We start from the raw sequence: 20,541 nt of genomic DNA, 5'->3' as shown, positions 1-20,541 counted from the left end.
GTGACTTGCAGCTTCCGTGTTCCAGACACCGCCGCTGCCGGCCCGGAGATCGAGGGGGTCCCCAGGGGTGGGGCCCCCGCTATCTAAAATCATATCCCTTATTCTTTGGATAGGGAATAACATGCTTGGAGCGGAGTACCCCTTTTAAGGGGAAGGTCAACAGAGGGTAGGAGGTGAGACCATGTTATTTTTAACCCTGGAAAACTTTATCACTTTTGTAAGTTGTGTTGAACTTGAAATGGTCCATTCACGATTCTTTGGCTGCCGTGATTTAGGTGTGCGAGTCTGTTTTACTGCTGTTTGGGATACTTTTCTCTAAATGACAATTTATTCCTTCTGAAAGCAAAACATGAATGTTTTATGGGCAGCCGTGTGGCTGTCTGCAACACATTTATCCTCAAAAAATACTGATGTTTCCCATTAGCCTTGCTGTGAATGAAGAAAAAAAAGTTGTTAGTGAGCACGGAGCTTACTGATGTATGAATTATGTTCTGTTTTTTGTAGTAAAGGGCTTCTTTCCTTTTTCATTATTTCTTAGCCCCAAGCAATATCTAAAATACACATCCAACCTCAAGGTAAGATTTTACAGTGATATTAAATGCTATGCTGCTGATGTACTGAGCTGCGAGGATGCTTTACCGGGGCTGAAATTACAATAGCATCTGTTTTATCAACTTCCAAAGATAACTTCACATTTTACAATGGTACAGAAGTTCCGGTAATGTAGTCTCCACAGAGCTTTCCGAAACTTCTGTTTGCCAATTGCACATGACTATTAGCCTAACAAATTATCGAAATTAGTTTTTTACGATGCATCTGTTATTGAAATGTGAGGCAGCGTGAAATCGTTCAGACTTCTCAATTCCCTGAAGCAAGAAGTGATGTCTTCACACATGTTCTGAGGCTAAAATATCACAAATGTAATTATCAGTAATACACACTAAAAGGAAGATAGGCGGAGACTGGCCATAGACTGCTGCGTCTAGACAGGTATAAGTGGGACTGTAAGATGTCATTTATCACTAGTATGTATTATTAGAAGAGTTTTCCAATGAATTGCAACAGGATAGGGGATAATTGTTCGATTGCGGGGGATCTGACCGCTCAGACCCCCTGCAATCTCCTAAAGGGGAATCCAGCTGTGTTAAGCATGTGCTGCAGACATCAAGTGCTCCATTCATCTCTATGTAAGTGCTGAAGAGACTCGATTGCTGTACTCAGACACCTCTGGTGCTCCCAAGGAAATGAATGGAGCACATGCCACCTGCAGCACGTCCTTCTCTCAGAGAGCCAGGTCCCTGTTCGGGAGATCGTGTGGGGTTCAACATTTGTATAGGGGATAAGTTGTCTTTCTGTACTCTTAAAGAAGCACTCCATTTTTTTTTATAGTTTGCCCATATCATCAGTCATACAGTGCTATTTGTTTTATTTCAGTCCAGCTGCATCCATTTGTTTTATTACCATAACTTGATCATGTGATCACCAGTCTGTCTCTCCAAACCTTCTAGTGCTTAAAGGAGTTATCCACCATGAGGGGATTTTAGTACTTACCTGCCAGAACTGGGTATTTCCTGTTGCATTTTGTTCTCTAAACTACATATCCCACAGTTCCATGCTTTAAAGTTTGAGGTCACTTTCCTTCCTCCCACACATCAGCCACCCCACCCATTGAAACAGTTTTTTCTAACCAGGGGGCCTACAGCTTGTGCTGGGTGGTATACCGGTTTATACCGAATACCATTTTTTTTTTTTTACGATAAGAATCTTTCATATACCGCAATACCGGTCAGGAGCAGACTCAGTGGCAGCCCCACCCTCGAGTACATTCACCAATCACTCACCAGGGTGGGGCTGCTGCTCCTCCTAACGGTCTCTTTACGTCGCCGCCGCTGTAGTGCCATCATTCCTTCGCCCGCTCAGTATGCCCTGGACTGCCATCTTCGGCCGCCAACGCCGCTGCCCGGGCCCCCCTTTTAGTAGGTAAAAATGAAAATCTTCTACAGCACACACTCGCTGTGCGCTATGCTGAGGCCTCAGCAGTCGACAATCCTCCCAGGGTGATCCTCCTATCTGTCTGCAGTGTGCTCTGCACTGCTATACACATGGGCGGTATGTGCAGAGAAGACTGCAGACACTAGGGTGCAATCCTCTGCAGTCTGCACATACTCTCCCATGTGTATTGCAGTGTGTGTGTGTGTGTAAATTCCTATACAAGTGGGGGTATTTGCAGAGCATTGCACTTTAGTCTTTACTTCAGCTATATAGGAATGTACACACACACACTGTTATACACATGGGGGTATGTGCGGACTGCAGAGCATTACACTATAGGGTTTTCTACAGACCCTAGGGTGCAGTGCTCTGCAGTCTGCACATGCCCTATGGGAGCTATTCCAAAAAGTTAAAAAGTGTAATAAAAAAAAAGTTTTAAAAAATGTAACTCCTTCCCATTTACCCAATTCCTAATAAAAGCTTGAATCCCCCCCCTTTCCAATTTTTTTTAAACTAAAATAATGTAAAAAAAAAACAAACTAAAAAAGTATGTGGTATGGCCGCGTGTGTTAATGTCTGAACTATTAAAAAATAATGTTAATTAAATTGCACGGTCAATGGTGTACACGTAAAAAAAAAAAATACTAAAGTCCAAAATTGCGTATTTTGGTCACTTCGTATGCCCTAAAAAATTAATAAAAAGCAATCTAAAAGTCCCATTAAAACAAAAATGGTACAGATAAAAAGTACAGACCACAGCGCTAAAAATGAGCCCTCATACATCCCCGTAGGGCAGGTATGTGCAGAGCATTGCATCGGTCAGTGACCCAGGGCCTCTGAGTCTGCAGTCACTGCTATTCACATCTGTACATACACTAGAGTGCAATGCTCTGCACATACCCCACATATATAAGGATGTACTACACACATCGCTTTACATGGGGAGTATGTACGGAGCATTGCATTCTATGTACACTCCTATGTTAGCGGGAGCGGGCGGGATTGGACAAACATTTTGGCGGGAGCGGGCGGGATTGTTAAAAAAAGGCACTGGGGGTGGGCGGGAGCGGGATTGAAAAACCAGTCCCGCGCAGGGCTCAACATAGTAGTTCCCTGAGGAAGGAGCAAAAGCGTGCTCAGGGTTCAGGACAATACCTACCTAGACAGCATGGGTGAGTTACAGGTGGAGCTGGGCAGTAAACGGTTCATACCGAATAACAGTGTGTTTTTGTCTTACAATATGAATTTTTCACATACCGCAATACCATTTCCAAAGCAACCAACTCCAATGCGTGATGACGTAGAGAAATGTCCGGTCGCACAGCGTCTATGGGAAGTGTAATCCGAGCCACACTGAACTGACTGTGAGGATCTGGGAGGGGACTACAACTCCTGGCGGGAATGTGACTTCCGTGCAGGCGCTGGAAACCTGAGCAGAACTGCGGAGACATGGAGGAGAGTTGCTGGGCGGCCTGACCAGGACCCCTGACCACCTGATACTATACTGAGGAACCCCCGGCAACCACAAATACCATTAAATACTGTGAAACCGCCATAATCTAGAAAAATACTGCAATACATTTTTGGTTATACCGCCCAGCTCTACCTACAGCTGTTGCAAAAATGGCTCCCTCTGATCACCTGACTAGTGATGTCAGGTCTCGGCGCACTGCAACCTGGGAAATCCTGAGACCTGAGTAATTTTGTATGCTTTTAAAAATAAATATTGGGGCGATAATCACAGAGGAATTGTGAGAAAACCGTCACACTCAGGTACAGACATAGTCAAACAAAAAATGGAATATCCCTTTAATATGTCAGAACAGGATGTCACTTTCTGTGGACTACAGGATGACATCATCACCTACCAGGTCCCCTCCTACTAGCTCTCCGATCCCTTCCCTCCCAGCTCAATCTGCTATCTCTTTGGGATCCAGATATATAGTGGTTATAACTACCCTGAGGCTGTGTTTTCTCATTGCAGTTTTTGCTGTGTTTTAGCAGTTTTTGCTGTGATTCTTCCAATATCATGGCAAAAAGGGTATTTTTGAATACTTGTGCAAATTACACGATTTAGCAAAATTGCAGCACAGACTAAAGACGTGAAATCTTCATATAACACCTTAATTTCAATTATAAGTCAGATCACCTCCATCTCATGGTGATATTGCACTTTGTTTAAAATAATTATAATGGGGTATATTGAAATTGGGAGCTTATTGCAAAATGCCTACTCCATGCTGAGTGACTGGTTGCATATGTGTGCTTTTTTAAATTTTTATTTATTTATTAAATAAATAGTTTAAAAGTTATTCTTTGTTTAAAAGTTGTAGCTCAGGAGTTGCATTTTAAAAGCTTTGTTCACATTGACTTACCTGAGGCAGGTTCCACATGGATTTCCATGCACGTTCTTCCTAAAAAAAAAAATTTGCATGGAATCCATGCGCCATTGTTTTCAGGAATCACAGTTTTCATTTTCCACTACAAGAATTGTCATTGGAATTATTTCTTTACCCTTTTTCTCTAGATCTGTTTTGATGAGGATTTTTGGTAAGGAATTATAAAGGATTTTAACAAGGATTTTTAACTCCTCAGTTCCTCAGAAAAAAATTAGCCTCTCCTCCCCCTGCACGCTTGTTCACCTGCTCCCCCGCTGTACTTTTAATCCAATAAAGAAGATGTACCTTGAATAACTTATCTGGGGAGTGCTGCGTTTATACTCTTCGATCAAGTTGATGTTATTCATTGCTTCCACATTTCTAACGCTATTGCACCTCAGTTATTCATTGTGGCTAAGGCATTAATATCTCCGCTACACGTGAACAGTACTCTATTCCCATTAGCAAGCAACCCTGAGGTGGTGCCGGTAACACATTCTACTGTGAGTTACTAATTCTTAATATGTTTGGTGTTCTCATATTTTGCTAAAATATAAATTGTATTTCATATACCTATAGTGGTGCAACAAATGGTCACTGCACCACTTTTTTTAATTGTCATCTGCAGGGGCAAAATGGTATGCTGAATAATTCCTTACTCGGTCTTCGTATAAGTGAAGAAAACAAAACTTTCATATCTGTAGGGCTTTATGGACATGGATTGAAAAGTAACCATGCTGGGTGCCTGCAGCTACTACTAGAGCAAGCTTAGGGACATGATGAATTCTGCATGATCATTGATTTAAATGGAGATTAATATTCAGCTCTTACTGTCATTAAAAAACACACCGACAAGATAAAGTTTTGATTGGTGGGGTTGCTGAGACCCCCATGAATCTCTAAGTATAGCCGGGAGAATGGCATGGCTACTTGCTTCACTGCCTGACTCTCCATTCTGTCCAACTTATTGCAGAAGATGGGCTCTATATGCATATAGGGGTAGATTTATCAAAACCTGTGCAGAGAAAGAGTGTTCTAGTTGTAAGGTTGAAAAAAAGTCAACCTAAAAACCCTACTGTGTTGATCCAGAGGAAGGAGAAAAAAAAAGCATGAGACTGATACCTGTTGCCCCATGAGAGGAAAAATTCCTTCCCGAATCCAATATAGCGATCAGAATAAATCCTGGATCAACATTCTATCCACATAAATCTAGTATCCATAACCTGTAATATTATATTTTCCAGAAAAAACATCCAGGCCTCCCTTGAACTTGTTTGTTGAGTCAGACATCACAACATCATGAGAGTTCCATAGTCTAACTGCTCTTACAGTAAAGAATTTCTGTCTGTGATGATGGTGAAACCTTTTTTCCTCTGGACGTAGAGGATTCCCCCTTGTCATGGTTACCGGCCTAGGTATAAAAAGATCCCTAGAAAGATCTCTGTACTGTCCATTGATATATTTGTATATTGTAATCAGATCGCCCCTAAGATGTATTTTCTCTAAACTAAATAACACCAAGCTTGATAACCTGTCTTGGTCCTGTAAACTCCCATAACATCAATTATCTTTGTCACCCTCCTCTGCACCCTCTCTATTTCTGCCATGTTATTCTTCTATACAGGTTCCCAAAATGGGACAGAATACTTCATGGGGGGTATTTATCATTTTTACCTGTTGTCAGTTTCTTTTTACCCGTTTTTTTTTTTTTTTTTTTTTAACCTTGGTTTTTACGGACGTGCTCCAAATTTATAATTCGGCGCATGTCCTTTAGTAACTTTGGCGCATACCATATTCTTCCTTTGGTATGTGTGTTTTCCATGTCAGAATATTGTTGGCGGTGTTTTGCGTCAAATGCATCAAAAACAGGCAAAATACAATTGGCACAAATAATACATTACTGACCACTGCAAAAATCCTACACAGGACCTTCAAAATCCTAGCAAGTTTACAAATGAGAGTGGAGAGAATGCACCAAACTTTGGTGCAAAAAGACACTGGGCCAAAAAATGTGCCAATCATATGCAATTAAAGACACCTAAATCTGTTGATTAATACCCCCCATTTGTGGTCTGACTAATGATTTATACACAGTCGAAACTACCGTATTTATCGGCGTATAACACACACTTTTTAGGCTAAAATTTTTAGCCTGAAGTCTATGTGCGTGTTATACGCCGATACCGCCCCAGGAAAGGCAGGGGGAGAGAGGCCGTCGCTGCCCGCTTCTCTCCCCCTGCCTTCCCTGGGGTCTAGAGCCCTGCTGCCGGCCCTTCTCACCCCTGGCTATCGGCGCCGCTGCCCGTTCTGTCCCCCTGACTATCGGTACCGGCGCCGATAGCCAGGGGGAGAGAAGGGGCAGCGGCACCCATTGCCGGCGCCGCTGCCCCGTTGCCTCCCCCCATCCCCGGTGGCATAATTACCTGGGTCGGGTCTGCGCTGCTGCAGGCCTCCGGCGTGCGTCCCCTTCGTCGTTGCTATGCGCTGCACGGCACGGCGCATGATGTCAGTGCGCAGCGCCGTGCATAGCAACGACGCAGGGGACGCACGCCAGAGGCCTGCAGCAGCGCGGACCCGACCCAGGTAATTATGCCACCAGGGATGGGGGGGGGCAGAGGCGCCGGCAATGGGTGCCGCTGCCCCTTCTCTCCCCCTGGCTATCGGCGCCGGCAATGGGGCGCCGGTACCGATAGTCAGGGGGACAGAACGGGCAGCTGCGCCGATAGCCAGGGGGAGAGAAGGGCCGGCAGCACGGCTCTAGACCCCAGGAACGACAGGGGGAGAGAAGCGGGCAGCGACGGCCTCTCTCCCCCTGCCTTTCCTGGGGATGTATCGGGGTATACACGCGCACACACGCACCCTCATTTTACCATGGATATTTGGGTAAAAAACTTTTTTTACCCAAATATCCTTGGTAAAATGAGGGTGCGTGTTATAGGCCGGTGCGTGGTATACCCCGATAAATACGGTATGTCCCTGTCACAATCCTCTTTACCTCTTTTGATACATCCCATGACTTTGTTAGCCTTGGCAGCAGCTGTCTGGCACTGGTTACTAAAGTTTTGCTTACTGTCCACCAGTACCTCCAAATCCTTTTCGGTAGACGTTTTACTTACAAAAGTTTAAATGTCACCAACACTTTAAAGGGCTTTCCCACCAACACTCTTTACCAATGGGACCTCCAACAATCATGAAAACAAAGGTCCCATGTTCCCTGAATCTAGCAGCGGTATAACATGTTCCACTGCTTATTTCATATTGATGAAAAGTAATGTACCATATTTTTCGCCCTATAGGACGCACCGGCGTATAAGACGCACCCAATTTTTAGGTGCAAAGTCTAAAAAATTAAAGATTTTGAACCCAATAGTGGTCTTCAACCTGCAGAACTCCAGATGTTGCAAAACTACAACTCCCAGCATGCCCGGACAGCCAGCTGGGAGTTGTAGTTTTGCAACATCTGGAGGTCCGCAGATTGAAGACCACTGCATAGGAGGTAATACTCACGTGTCCCTGCCGCTCCGGACCCGTCACCGCTGTCCTGGATGTCGCTCCATCGCTGTCGCCGTGTCCCCGTCGCTCCGGAACGTCTCTGCTGCCGGCCGGGTATCCCTGCTCTCCGTCGCTGCCATCACGTCGTTACGCACGCCGACGCACGTACGCGATGACGCGGTGACGAGGAAGGAGAGCGCCGGCCATACAGGGGATCTGTTACGCCGAGCGCTCCGGGTTCCCGCTCCTCCCCGGAGCGCTCGCAGCGTTCTCCTGTTCGCAGCGCCCCGGTCAGACCCGCTGACCGGGAGCGCTGCGATAATGTCCCTAGCCGTGATGCGATCCGCGATGCGGGACGCGCCCGCTCGCGATTCGCATCCCGGCCCGCTTACCAGACTCGTTCCCCGTTTGTGCTGTCCCGGCGTGCGTGCCGACTCTCTAAGATTTAAAGGGCCAGTGCACCAGTGATTGGTGCCTGGCCCAATCAGTCTGATTAGCTTCCACCTGCCCCCTGTCCATATAACCTCACTTCCCCTGCACTTCCTGGCCGGATCTTGTTGCCATTGTGCCTTGTGAAAGCTATCTCCGTGTTTGCCATTTCCAGTGTTCCTGACCTCTTGCCGTTGCTATTGACTACGAACCTTGCCGCCTGCCCCGACCTTCTGCTACGTCTGACCTTGCCTCTGCCTAGTCCTTCTGTCCCACACCTTCTCAGCAGTCAGCGAGGTTGAGCCGTTGCCGGTGGATACGACCTGGTTGCTACCGCCGCAGCAAGACCATCCTGCTTTTCGGCGGGCTCTGGTGAAAACCAGTAGCAACTTAGAACCGGTCCACCGACACGGTCCACGCCAATCCCTCGCTGACACAGAGGATCCACATCCAGCTAGCCGAATCCTAACAGATCCGGCCATGGATCCCGCTGAGATGCCGCTGCCAAGTCTCGCTGCTATATTCACGGTGGTTGCCCAGCAATCCCTACTGATCGCCCAACAAGGTCACCAGCTGTCGCACTTGACCACCATGCTACAGCAACTTCAGTCACAGCTACAGCAGCTGCTACAGCAACAACCACCTCTCTCCCAGTATCCTTTGCAATCTACCCCTGTGCCTTCCGCCGAGGAGGCTATGCAAGTGGATCGGTCTCGCCTGACCCATGAAGAGAGGACTCGCCGCAGAGATAAAAATTTATGTCTGTACTGCGCTAGTACCGAACATTTCTTGGTGGATTGCCCTATTCGTCCTCCACGTCTGGGAAACGCACGCACGCACCCAGCTCACGTGGGAGTGGCGTCTCTTGGTGTGAAGTTTGCTTCTCCATGTCTCACTGTGCCCGTACGGATTTCTCCTTCTGCCAACTCCTCCTTCTCAGCTGTGGCCTTCTTGGACTCTGGTTCTGTGGGAAATTTTATTTTGGCCTCTTGTGTTAATAAGTTCAACATCCCTGTGACCCGTCTCGCCAGGCTGCTCTACATTTCCTCGATCAACGGAGTAATATTGGACTGCACTGTGCGTTACCGCACAGAACTCCTGCTCATGAGCATTGGACTGCATCTCGAAAAAATTTAACATTTTGTTTTGCCCAACTGCACCTCTGAAGTGCTCCTCGGTCTGCCATGGCTCCAACGCCACTCTCCTACCCTTGACTGGACCACCGGGGGAGATCAAGAGCTGGGGTGCTTCTTGCCACAAAAAATGCCTCACGTCTGCTCCCAGTCCCGTCACTCAAACCTCAGTGTCTCCTCCTTTACCTGGTCTCCCCAAGGCCTATCAGGACTATGCTGTGTCTCCTCCTCATAGCCCCCGTCCTGGTAACACTCTGCCCCGTGCCAAGCTTCACCCTCTTCCCCCCCCCCCCTCCCCACTCTCACGCCTTCTGGTTTGCCCGCTGTTGATGAGGTTTCCTGGGACTTCTCCACCATCTGGAAAGAAACTCAAAAATCCCTCATACAGGCCTCATCCCGGATGAAGAAGCATGCCGACAAAAAAATAACTCCTCCTGTCTTTGTTCCTGGAGACAAAGTGTGGCTCTCCGCCAAGTATATCCGCTTCCGTGTCCCCAGTTATAAACTGGGACCACGTTATCTTGGACCTTTTAAAATTAAGTGCCAAATCAATCCTGTCTCCTACAAACTCCTTCTTCCCCCTTCTCTCTGTATTCCTAACGCTTTTCATGTCTCTCTCCTTAAACCGCTTATCCTTAACCGCTTCTCTCCCAAGGTTGTTGCTCCTACTCCTGTCTCCGGGTCCTCAGATGTCTTCTCGGTTAAAGAAATTCTCGCGTCTAAGACGCTCAGAGGTAAAATAATTTTTCTTGTAGATTGGGAGAATTGCGGCCCTGAGGAGAGGTCATGGGTATCCGAGGATAACATTCTCGACATTCTCTTCACCTTATCCACAAATTCTCAGGTTCTAAAAAGAGGGGGAGACCCAAGGGGGGGGGGGAGGGGGTACTGTTACGCCGAGCGCTCCGGGTTCCCGCTCCTCCCTGGAGCGCTCGCAGCGTTCTCCTGTTCGCAGTGCCCCGGTCAGACCCGCTGACCGGGAGTGCTGCGATAATGTCCTTAGCCGTGATGCGATCCGTGATGCGGGACGCGGCCGCTCGCGATTCGCATCCTGGCCCGCTTACCAGACTCGTTCCCCGTTTGTGCTGTCCTGGCGTGCGCGGTCCCGCTCTCTAAGATTTAAAGGGCCAGTGCACCAGTGATTGGTGCCTGGCCCAATCAGTCTGATTAGCTTCCACCTGCCCCCTGTCCATATAACCTCACTTCCCCTGCACTTCCTGGCCGGATCTTGTGTCCATTGTGCCTTGTGAAAGCTATCTCCGTGTTTGCCATTTCCAGTGTTCCTGACCTCTTGCCGTTGCTATTGACTACGAATCTTGCCGCCTGCCCAGACCTTCTGCTACGTCTGACCTTGCCTCTGCCTAGTCCTTCTGTCCCACGCCTTCTCAGCAGTCAGCGAGGTTGAGCCGTTGCCGGTGGATACGACCTGGTTGTTACCGCCGCAGCAAGACCATCCCGCTTTTCGGCGGGCTCTGGTGAAAACCAGTAGCAACTTAGAACCGGTCCACCGACACGGTCCACGCCAATCCCTCGCTGATACAGAGGATCCACATCCAGCTAGCCGAATCCTAACAGGATCCCTGAACGGAGAAGACACCGAGGAGGCAGGTAAGGTCCCTCCTGGTGTCCTGTAAGCACTAACCCGGCTATTCAGACGGGCTGTTCGGGACCGCCGCGGTGAAATCGCGGCGGTCCCGAACAGCCCGACTGAACAGCCGGGTTAGGTTCACTTTCCCTTCAGACGCGGCGGTTAGCTTTGATCACCGCGTCTGAAGGGTTAATACAGGGCATCACCGTGATCGGTGATGTCCTGTATTATCCGCGGGTCCCGGCCATTGATGGCCGCAGGGACTGTCGCGATAGGGGTGTATTCGCCGTATAAGACGCACCGACTTTTTTTTTTTCTTTCTTTTTTTGTGTATATATGTATGGAAAAAAATGTAATAAAATTGTAAAAAAATAAATAAAAAGACGCACCGACTTTTTCCTCCCAGTTTTGGGGAAGAAAAAGTGCGTCTTATACGGCAAAAAATACGGTACTTGCCAAAGGCTGAAAAAGGAGCACTTCCTTGCTTGTGGAGTTACCGCATCTATTACATGAACTAATTGATGGGAATGGTATTGATAGTCGCACCTTTGAAGACAGAGATGGTACACGTGATCCCTCAAGTCAGTTCAGGTGCTATCTTCTGTAACTACACAAGGGCAGAAAGTGCTTTATTTTTAGTTGCTATTTCTAGCACTTGGGATGTTCTCTATAAAGAAGCACTTACTTGCTAATGACATAAAGCACGGTTATGCAGCAGGTGTCTTCACCTCGGGCTCATCCAGTAGCTGTTATCTACACAGTGGTCCACAGTGGTATGTGTATAAAATGGATGGATAGAAAACACAGAAAAAGGTGCACATGTTTCAATTATAGTTGTTCTCTGTGCCAGATCCACTCAAAAATAGTGATCAAATATTAAATGTGGACACGGCCTTAGAAAGGGGGAGGGCAAACAGCTGCCTTGAGCAGTACCTGTTATCCATTGAATGCTTGTGCACCACTTTGGTATAGCCAAGGTGCAGCACGCTGTGATAGTCTGCAGGAGCCTCCTTGTTAGCCAATGAATGGATGAGCTGGCCTTAGAACCCAATGTTAGCAGACTCATCCCATACAGTGGCTCACAAGGACACCCTCTGTCCTGGGCTTTAGTTTTATAGGCTGGTCATCTTGGTAGAGGGTCTCAGACATAACCGGATTACTACTGGGCTAAGAAACCAAAAAGCTGAATATTTCAGAAAATGAATGTATTGGTCTGTAAATAAGAACACGGAAGCGTACGTCATCATGTAATTGCTAAGTGGCAGATTTATAGATGGGTCTACACCATTTCATTTACCGACACTCATCATATACTTTATAGCAATTTTGCTTTATGACATGGTTATTTAATGGCACTTAGCAGGAAGGAAATGCTGTCAGTACTAGTAACTCATATATGCTCATATTAACCCTTTACTGCCAAGGAGGTATGTTATAGCTTATGACTTTAAAGGGGTACTCCTTTGGAAAACATTTTTTTTTTTAAATCAACTGATGCCAGAAAGTTAAACAGATTTGTAAATGACTTCTATTTAAAAATCTTAACCCTTCAGTACTTATCAGCTGCTGTATGTTCCAGAGGAAGTTCTTTTCTTTTTGAATTTCCTTTCTATCTGACTACAGTGCTCTCTGCTGACACCTCTGTCCATTTTAGGAACTGTCCTGAGTAGGAGCAAATCCCCATAGCAAACCTCCTAAAATGGACAGAGGTGTCAGCAGAGAGCAATTGTGGTCGGACAGGAAGGAAATTCAAAAAGAAAAGAACTTCTTCCGGAACATACAGCAGCTGATAAGAACTGGAAGGATTAAGATTTTTAAATAGAAGTAATTTACAAATCTGTTTAACTTTCTGGCACCAGATGTTTAAAAAAAAAAAAAAAAAAAAAAGGTTTTTCCAGGGGAGTACCCCTTTAACCCCTTAACGACCACAGACCATGTACGTCCTGGTGTGGCGGTACTTAGCGCACCATGACGTACATTTACGTCCTGTGTATGACTGCGAGCATCGGAGCGGTGCTCGCGTCATACACTGCAGGTTCCAGCTGCTAGCAGCAGCCAGGGACCTGCCGGTAATGGGCAACATCCGCGATCGCGCGGATGTCTGCCATTAACCCCTCAGATGCCGTGATCAGTACAGATCACAGCATCTACGGCATTGCGCATGTTAAAATAGATGATCGGATTGCCCGCAGTGCTGCCGCGGGAATCCGATCATCTGTAATGGCGGACGGAGGTCCCCTCACCTGCCTCTGTCCGTCTCCCGACATCTACTGGTCTGGTCTGGATCGAGCAGACCAGAGCAGAAGATGACCGATGAAAAATGTAAAAAAGTTAAAAATCCCCTTCCCCAATAAGAATAAAAATTGTCAGTTTTTCCCATTTTACCCCCAAAAAGCACAATTTTTTTTAATAAACATTTGGTATTGCCATCTGCGTAAATGTCCGAATTATAAAAATATAATGTTAATTATCCCATACGGTGAACGGCGTAAACGTAAAAAATCCAAAAATGCTGCTTTTTTTGTCACATTTTATTCCCAAAAAAATTTATAAAAAATTATCTAAAAGTTGAGATATGCAAATGTGGTATCGATAAAAAGAACAGATGACGGCGCAAAAAATGAGCCCTCATACCGCCCTATATACGGAAAAATGAAAAAGTTATAAGTGGTCAAAATAGGGCAATTTTAGATTGATTTTGTACAAAAAGTTTTTAGATTTTTTTTTTTCTTTTTTTAAGCGGTACAAAAATATAAAAGTATCTAGCCATGGGTATCATTTTAATCGTATTGACCCACAGAATAAAGAACACATGTCATTTTTACTGTAAATTGTACAGTGTGAAAACGAAACCCTCCAAAGTGTGCAAAATTGTGGTTTTTATTTGTTTCCTCCCTAATAAAATAATTTGTTTTGAGTTTGCTGTAAATTTTATGGCAAAATGAGAGGTTACATTACAAAGTACAATTGGTCATGCAAAAAACAAGCCCTTATATGGGTCTGTAGATGGAAATATAAAGGAGTTATGGATTTTAGAAGGCGAGGAGGAAAAAAATGAAAAATGCAAAAATAAAATTGGCCTGGTCTTTAAAGGAATTTTTTTTAAAATATATATATATATATCAATTGGCTCCAGAAAGTTAAACAGATTTGTAAATTACTTCTATAAAAAAAATAATCCTTTCAGTACTTATGAGCTGCTGAAGTTGAGTTGTTTTTTTCTGATCAGTGCTCTCTAATGACAACTGTCTCGGGAACTTTCCAGAGTAGAAGCAAGTCCCCATAGCAAACCTTCTCTACTCTGTGCAGTTCCCGAGACAAGCAAAGATGTCAGCAGAGAGCAATGTTGCCAGACAGAAAAGAACAATTCAACTTCAGCAGCTGATAATTATTGGAAGGATTAAGATTTTTTAATAGAAGTAATTTACAAATCTGTTTAACTTTCTGGAGCCAGTTGATATAAAAAAAATGAAGATTTTTCCTGGAATACCCCTTTAAGGTTAAAATGGGCTTGGTCCTTAACCTGTTCAGGACCCAAGACATATGTATACGTCTTGGGACCCTGGTACTTAAGGACCCAGGACGCATGCATACGTCCTGAGTCATTCCGGTCTCCACCGCTCGCCGGCCGGAGATCGGAACGGCATGCCTGCTGAAATTGTTCAGCAGGCATCCAGGGCAAACGCCGAGGGGGCCCATGTAGGGGCCCCCCATGTCGGCGATCACCGCAAATCGCTGCTGAAATCACAACAGCGATCTGCGGCGATACCGGGCTGATCGGGTCTCTGGGACCCGACCGCCCGGTAATTTAGCATGATCCCGGTTGTCACAGACAGCCAGGACCATGCTGAAGTATAGGAACGAGGTGGCAAGCCGGCCACCTCCTCCTAGCCCCTGCGATCCATCGGTTAGCTAACTGACCAATCGCAGGGGGGGGGGGTTACTTCCTCCCACCCTGCCCGGCCCCTGGAAGTCCGGAGAGAACGGGAGAAAGACCGGAGGACGCGCCGGGGGACAGGGGAGTGCTGGGGCCTGGCCCCGGTACTTACCTCGTCCCTGAAGACCCGGATCCTGGCGGCGGAGACTACGGCGGTGGCGACAGGTGAGTGGATCTTCGGCGGCGGCGCGGGACCTTTGCAGCAGTCCAGACCGCCGTAAAGCGATCTGGACTGCTCCATCTGGTCCCCTTACACTACAACTCACAGCATGCCCAGACAGCCCTTGGTGTCCGGGCATGCTGGGAGTTGCAGTTTTGCAACATCTGGAGGTCCACAGTTTGGAGACCACTGTGCCCTTCCAGATGTTGCAAAACTACACATCCTACACTACACAGTTGTAGTTCTTTAACATCTGGCCCTTCAAAATTGTGACAGGGCGGGCGGCGTGTGACGTCACGCCTGTGCCGGCGTGTGACATCACGCTCCGCCCCTCAATGCAAGCCTACGGGAGAGGGCATGATAGCTATCATGCCCCCTCCCGTAGGCTTGCATTGCGGGGCGGAGCGTGACGTCACACGCCGGCGCAGGCATGACGTCATGCCGCCCGCCCTGTAGTCGCCGGTAATCAGTCCCGGAGCGAACACGTACGTGGTTTTCCCGACCTATCACGTACTTCCCGCTACTCGCGGCATCCCGCCGCGCCCGGTAAAATGGTGGCTATCACTAGTAGCCAGCAATCTTGCCTCGGGACATAGGGGGTTTGGGGACACACACACTGATCTGCTAAGTGTCCCCAGTGTCCCTGTTCCCCTTCCCCGGTTTCCCTTACCCATCCCGAGCTCCCGACGCGGTGCCCTCCTACATGCTTCACTCGCGGGTGAAGTCAGTGCAGTAATATATATAATTTTTTTTTTTTCTAAACGAGCTGTTTAGTTGTACAACAGCTCCCCCTAGTGTCCAAAACCTGCTACTGTATCTTTTGTGCTTGGCAGGGCAGACATTAGGAGATATATATATAAAACTCAATGTGTGTATGTATGTTCCAGCATCACGTCCAAAAGGCTAAAGATATTAACATGAAACTTGGCACACATGTTACTTATATGTCAACAACAAACATAGGATAGGTGATTTAACCCTTAATCACCCCCATTTGCCAGGGTCAGGGTTTTTGTTTAAAGTCCCATACAAGTCTACGGGAAATATATGTTACTGCATAACTTCCAAATGGCTGGAGATATTTTGATAATACTTGACATATAAGTAACATGGGACCAACAAAAAACATAGGATAGGTGATTTAACCCTTACTCACCCTCATTTGCCAGGGTTGGGGTTTTTGTTTAAAGTCCCATACAAGTCTATGGGAAATATATGTTACTGCATAACTTCGAAATGGCTGGAGATATTTCGATAATACTTGGTCACATGTTACTTATATGTCCACTTAAAATATAGGATAGTTAATTTAACACTTAACTACCCCCATTTGTGAGGGTCGGGGTTTTCATTTAACCCCTTAAGGACGCAGGGTTTTTCAGTTTTTGCATTTTTGTTTTTTCCTCCTTACCTTTTAAAAATCATAACCCTTTCAATTTTCCACCTAAAAATCCATATTATGGCTTATTTTTTTGCGTCACCAATTTTACTTTGCAGTGACATTAGTCATTTTACCCAAAAATCCACAGCAAAACGGAAAAAGAAATCATTGTGCGACAAAATTGAAGAAAAATCGCAATTATGGGGGCTTCCGTTTCTACGCAGTGCATATTTCTGTAAAAATGACACCTTATCATTATTCTGTAGGTCCATACAGTTAAAATGATACCCTACTTATAAAGGTTTAATTTTGTCATACTTCTGGAAAAAAATCATAACTACATGCAGGAAAATTTATACATTTAAAATGGTCCTCTTCTGACCCCTATACGTGTACGCCATTGACCGTGCGCTTTTATTAATGATATATTTTTATAGTTCAGACATTTACGCACGCGGCGATTCCACATATGTTTATTTTTATTTACACTGTTATATTTTTTTTAATGGGAAAAGGGGGGTGATTCAAACTTTTATTAGGGAAGGGGTTAATGATCTTTATTAACTCTTTTTTTTACTTTTTTTTTGCAATGTTATAGCTCCCATAGGGGCCTATAACATTACATACACTGAACTTTTACACAGATCACTGGCATCTATTAACATGCCTGTGATCAGTGTTATCGGCACTTGACTGCTCCTGCCTGGATCTCAGGCACAGAGCAGTCATTCGCCAATCGGACACCGAGGAGGCAGGTAGGGTCCCTCCCAGTGTCCTGTAAGCTGTTTGGGATGCAGCAATTTCACCGCGGTGGTCCCGAACAGCCCGACTGAGCAGCCGGGATAGTTTCAATTTCGCTTCAGACACGGTGGTCAGCTTTGATCGCCGCGTTAATACAGGGCATCACAGCGATCAGTGATGTCCTGTATTAGCTGCGGATCCCGGCCTTTGATGGCCAAAGGGACCGACCCGATATGTCGCGGGGTCACTTCGATATCTGTGCCACGATTTAATTCGAGTGTACGGATGTCCACAAAGCATCCACTCCGACAAAGGGGCCTGCTTTGAGGGACATGTAATGAAAGAGGTTCAATGTATCTATGGGGTAAAGTAGGCACACACATCTTTATACCATCCTCAGTGAAACGGGGCCTGTGAACGATTTAACAGAACTCTGCTGCAGATGGTACTGACTCTGGAGGAGGACAATAAGTTACAGTGGACTCAGTTCTTGTCTGAGATGGTGTGGGCCTATAACAACCAGGTCCATTCTACAACAGGGTATTCTCCTTATACTCTCCTCTTTGGGGGGTCTGGGTGAAGTGTCGATGAATTACAGTTGAATGATGTGGATGACGGTGCATCCGCACCAGCAGAGGCTTGAGACTGTTCATCGATTGGTGCGGCAGCGTCTGCAAGAAAATTCTCATCCTGATAGGACCCCAGTGCAAAGAGCACCATTTCAGCCAGACGACCTGGTGCTAGTGCGTGTCAAGAAGCCCCAAGGGAAATTGGACAGCTGATGGGAGGCTGAACCGTATCGTGTTGTTAGCCGCAAATATGCGAAAGGGCCATTGTACGAAGTCCAGAAGAAAGGAACTGATTGTGTTTGAGTCCACTGAAATATGTTGTGCCCGTGTCTTTCTGAAAAAACAAATCATGACAGAACTGTTAATGTCAATGAGCTCCCACAGTCAGAGACTAGTGGTGTGGGATGGACCTACGACGAAGAGAATGATTGTTGTCCTGAGAATGTCCCACCTGTGACTACTGTGCCTCCAGCCTGTGCTCCCTCTAGTGTGGAATCCGCTGGTCCTTCTCAGCCCATGGCTGCAGCACCCCAGGGTATACCAGTGGTCCTCATACGTAGCACTAGACCAAATGCTAGTACTCCCCCAGTTCGGTATGCGCAGGATGAATTTGTTTGGCCTGCCATAAAACGAACTGTTACCACTTTGTTTCAGTCATTGACAGTGACTGCCATTCTTTAAGTGTTGGGGGGGGGGGGGGGGCGGAATATGTAAGAAACAGTCATGTAATGTCCCCAAGTTTCATTACTCTGTTTAAACTGTGTTAAAATTCAATGTATATGCCTTTCTGTATTAGGGTGGGTTCCCACTACGTTTTCTCCCATACGGGAGCGCATACGGCAGGGGGGGAGCTAAAATCTTGCCCTCCCGTATGCCTTCGTATGCGCTCCCGTATGTCATTCATTTCAATGAGCTGGCCGGAGTGAAACGTTCGGTCCGGTCAGCTCATTTTTGCGCTGTATGCGCTTTTTCCCCGGACCTAAAACTGTGGTCAACCACGGTTTGAGGTCCCGTTGTAAAAGCGCATACAGCGCAAAAATTAGCCGACCGGACCGAACGTTTCACTCCGGCCGGCTCATTGAAATGAATGACATACGGGAGCGCATACGAAGGCATACGGGAGCGCGAGGTTTTAGCTCCCCCCCTGCCGTATGCATTCCCGTATGGGAGAAAACGTAGTGGGAACCCAGTCTTACTCTGATACTGTTCCTTTAAGGCAGAAGGCTCAGCTTCCAATCACGAGATGCCCCCCCATCATGAGCTGTTTCCATGGCAGCAGCTCAGTGTTAAAGTGACACTCCCCCTACGACGTCAGCCTGCCTCGGATGCAAACAGTGTGAGCAGAGCGAAGGCGGAAGTGAGGAGACTTGAGCAGCAGTTGCCGCCATATTGGCCAGACACAGAACAGGTTTTGTGTTGTGTTAGAAGTGTGTGGAGATACTAAAGGACTTCCCTGTGCAGCCAGGCTGTGTGAACTTTGGTCTAGAGGTGGGCAGAGTACAAAGAAATAGTGCACTTAGTGGAGTCACACTGAACAGGACTGTGTGCAACAACTGATCAGTGGCGCTGACATTGGACTGTGTGACTTGCTACCAACAGTAAGAGACTCCCAGTGCTGTTGAGGTACCGGACAGTAACTGTAAAATCCCGGATTACATCACACTCCAGTATATACACTCCAGTATATACACAGAACGAACAGAGTGCCAAGGAATGCCTGCTATTGAACTATGATATCCAACTGTTTTTTTTTTTTATCTGCCTGCTGGGGATGACTTCATTGTTGTGGATCTTGGGTTACTGACAAAGAAGGACGACATCACTTCTACAAACTGTAAGAGGTCCACTTGGACCACTGGGAAAAGGGGGGTGCGCAGCCAATTGTGAATATTAGGGACAGTTTGTGGGACTATTGTTTGAGTGTCCACACTGCAAATACGGACGTGGAAGAGGGGAAATTGTTGTACGATTTGACTTGAATTGTTTACATTATTCTGAAGGTTTTGCTTGTCTTTACCTCTGCTATCTCACCGTTAACCTGCCTTTATTAATCTATAGTAAATGCAATTTTCTGGTCGCGGAGCCAAACCACCTGCTTTGCTCTCGGATTACACTTGCTTCATAGACAGTGGGTGCCTCCTGCTATTAGCATCAATGGGTGACATCAACAATCACACTGATGTTTGTAATTTAATCCCTTAAATGCTACAATCAATAGTGATCACTGCATTTAAAAAGCTAAATGACAGGCGCTGATCCTGTCAGATGTCCGGTCAGCACCCCTGCAACATAATCATGGGGTGCAGATCAATTACCATGGCAGTCAGAGGCCTTTTCTAGGATTCCCTGGCAGACTGTACCAGCAGAGGACTGATCTAACTTATGAATGCTGTGCAATAGAATAGCTTTGATCTGTATAAACAATCTAGAGATTGCTTATAAAGGTACCCAAAAGGAACTTAGAATTGTTAAACAATTTTTTTCCTATTTTTTGCTCCCCTTTTCCAACTTTTTAAACCTTAAGGACTGAACATTTTTTCCGTTTTTGCACTTTAGTTTTTTCCTCGTTACCTTTTTAACCCCTTAAGGACTCGGGTATTTTCCGTTTTTGCATTTTCGTTTTTTTCCTCATTACCTTTAAAAAATCATAGCTCTTTCAATTTTGCACCTAAAAATCCATATTATGGCTTATTTTTTGCGCCACCAATTCCACTTTGTAATGACATCAGTCATTTTACCCA

The 20,541-nt window shown here is 46.2% G+C and overlaps 1 protein-coding gene across 3 annotated transcripts in view; it reads left to right on the top strand.

Annotated features, from left to right (window-relative positions):
• Nucleotides 1-20,541, top strand: part of GLT1D1 (glycosyltransferase 1 domain containing 1) — a 135,440-nt gene that overhangs the window by 47,500 nt on the left and 67,399 nt on the right. For all 3 annotated transcript variants that reach the window (XM_056533636.1, XM_056533645.1, XM_056533625.1), the window contains exon 5: nt 539-575. In XM_056533636.1, coding sequence (XP_056389611.1) covers nt 539-575 — 37 coding nt within the window. The remainder of the gene's footprint in view (nt 1-538; nt 576-20,541) is intronic.

The sequence above is a fragment of the Hyla sarda genome, chromosome 1 (assembly GCF_029499605.1).
Source record: "Hyla sarda isolate aHylSar1 chromosome 1, aHylSar1.hap1, whole genome shotgun sequence".
Taxonomy (NCBI): domain Eukaryota; kingdom Metazoa; phylum Chordata; class Amphibia; order Anura; family Hylidae; genus Hyla; species Hyla sarda.
Note: the sequence above shows the minus strand (reverse complement) of the source record. Positions and strands in the feature narration are given on the sequence as shown.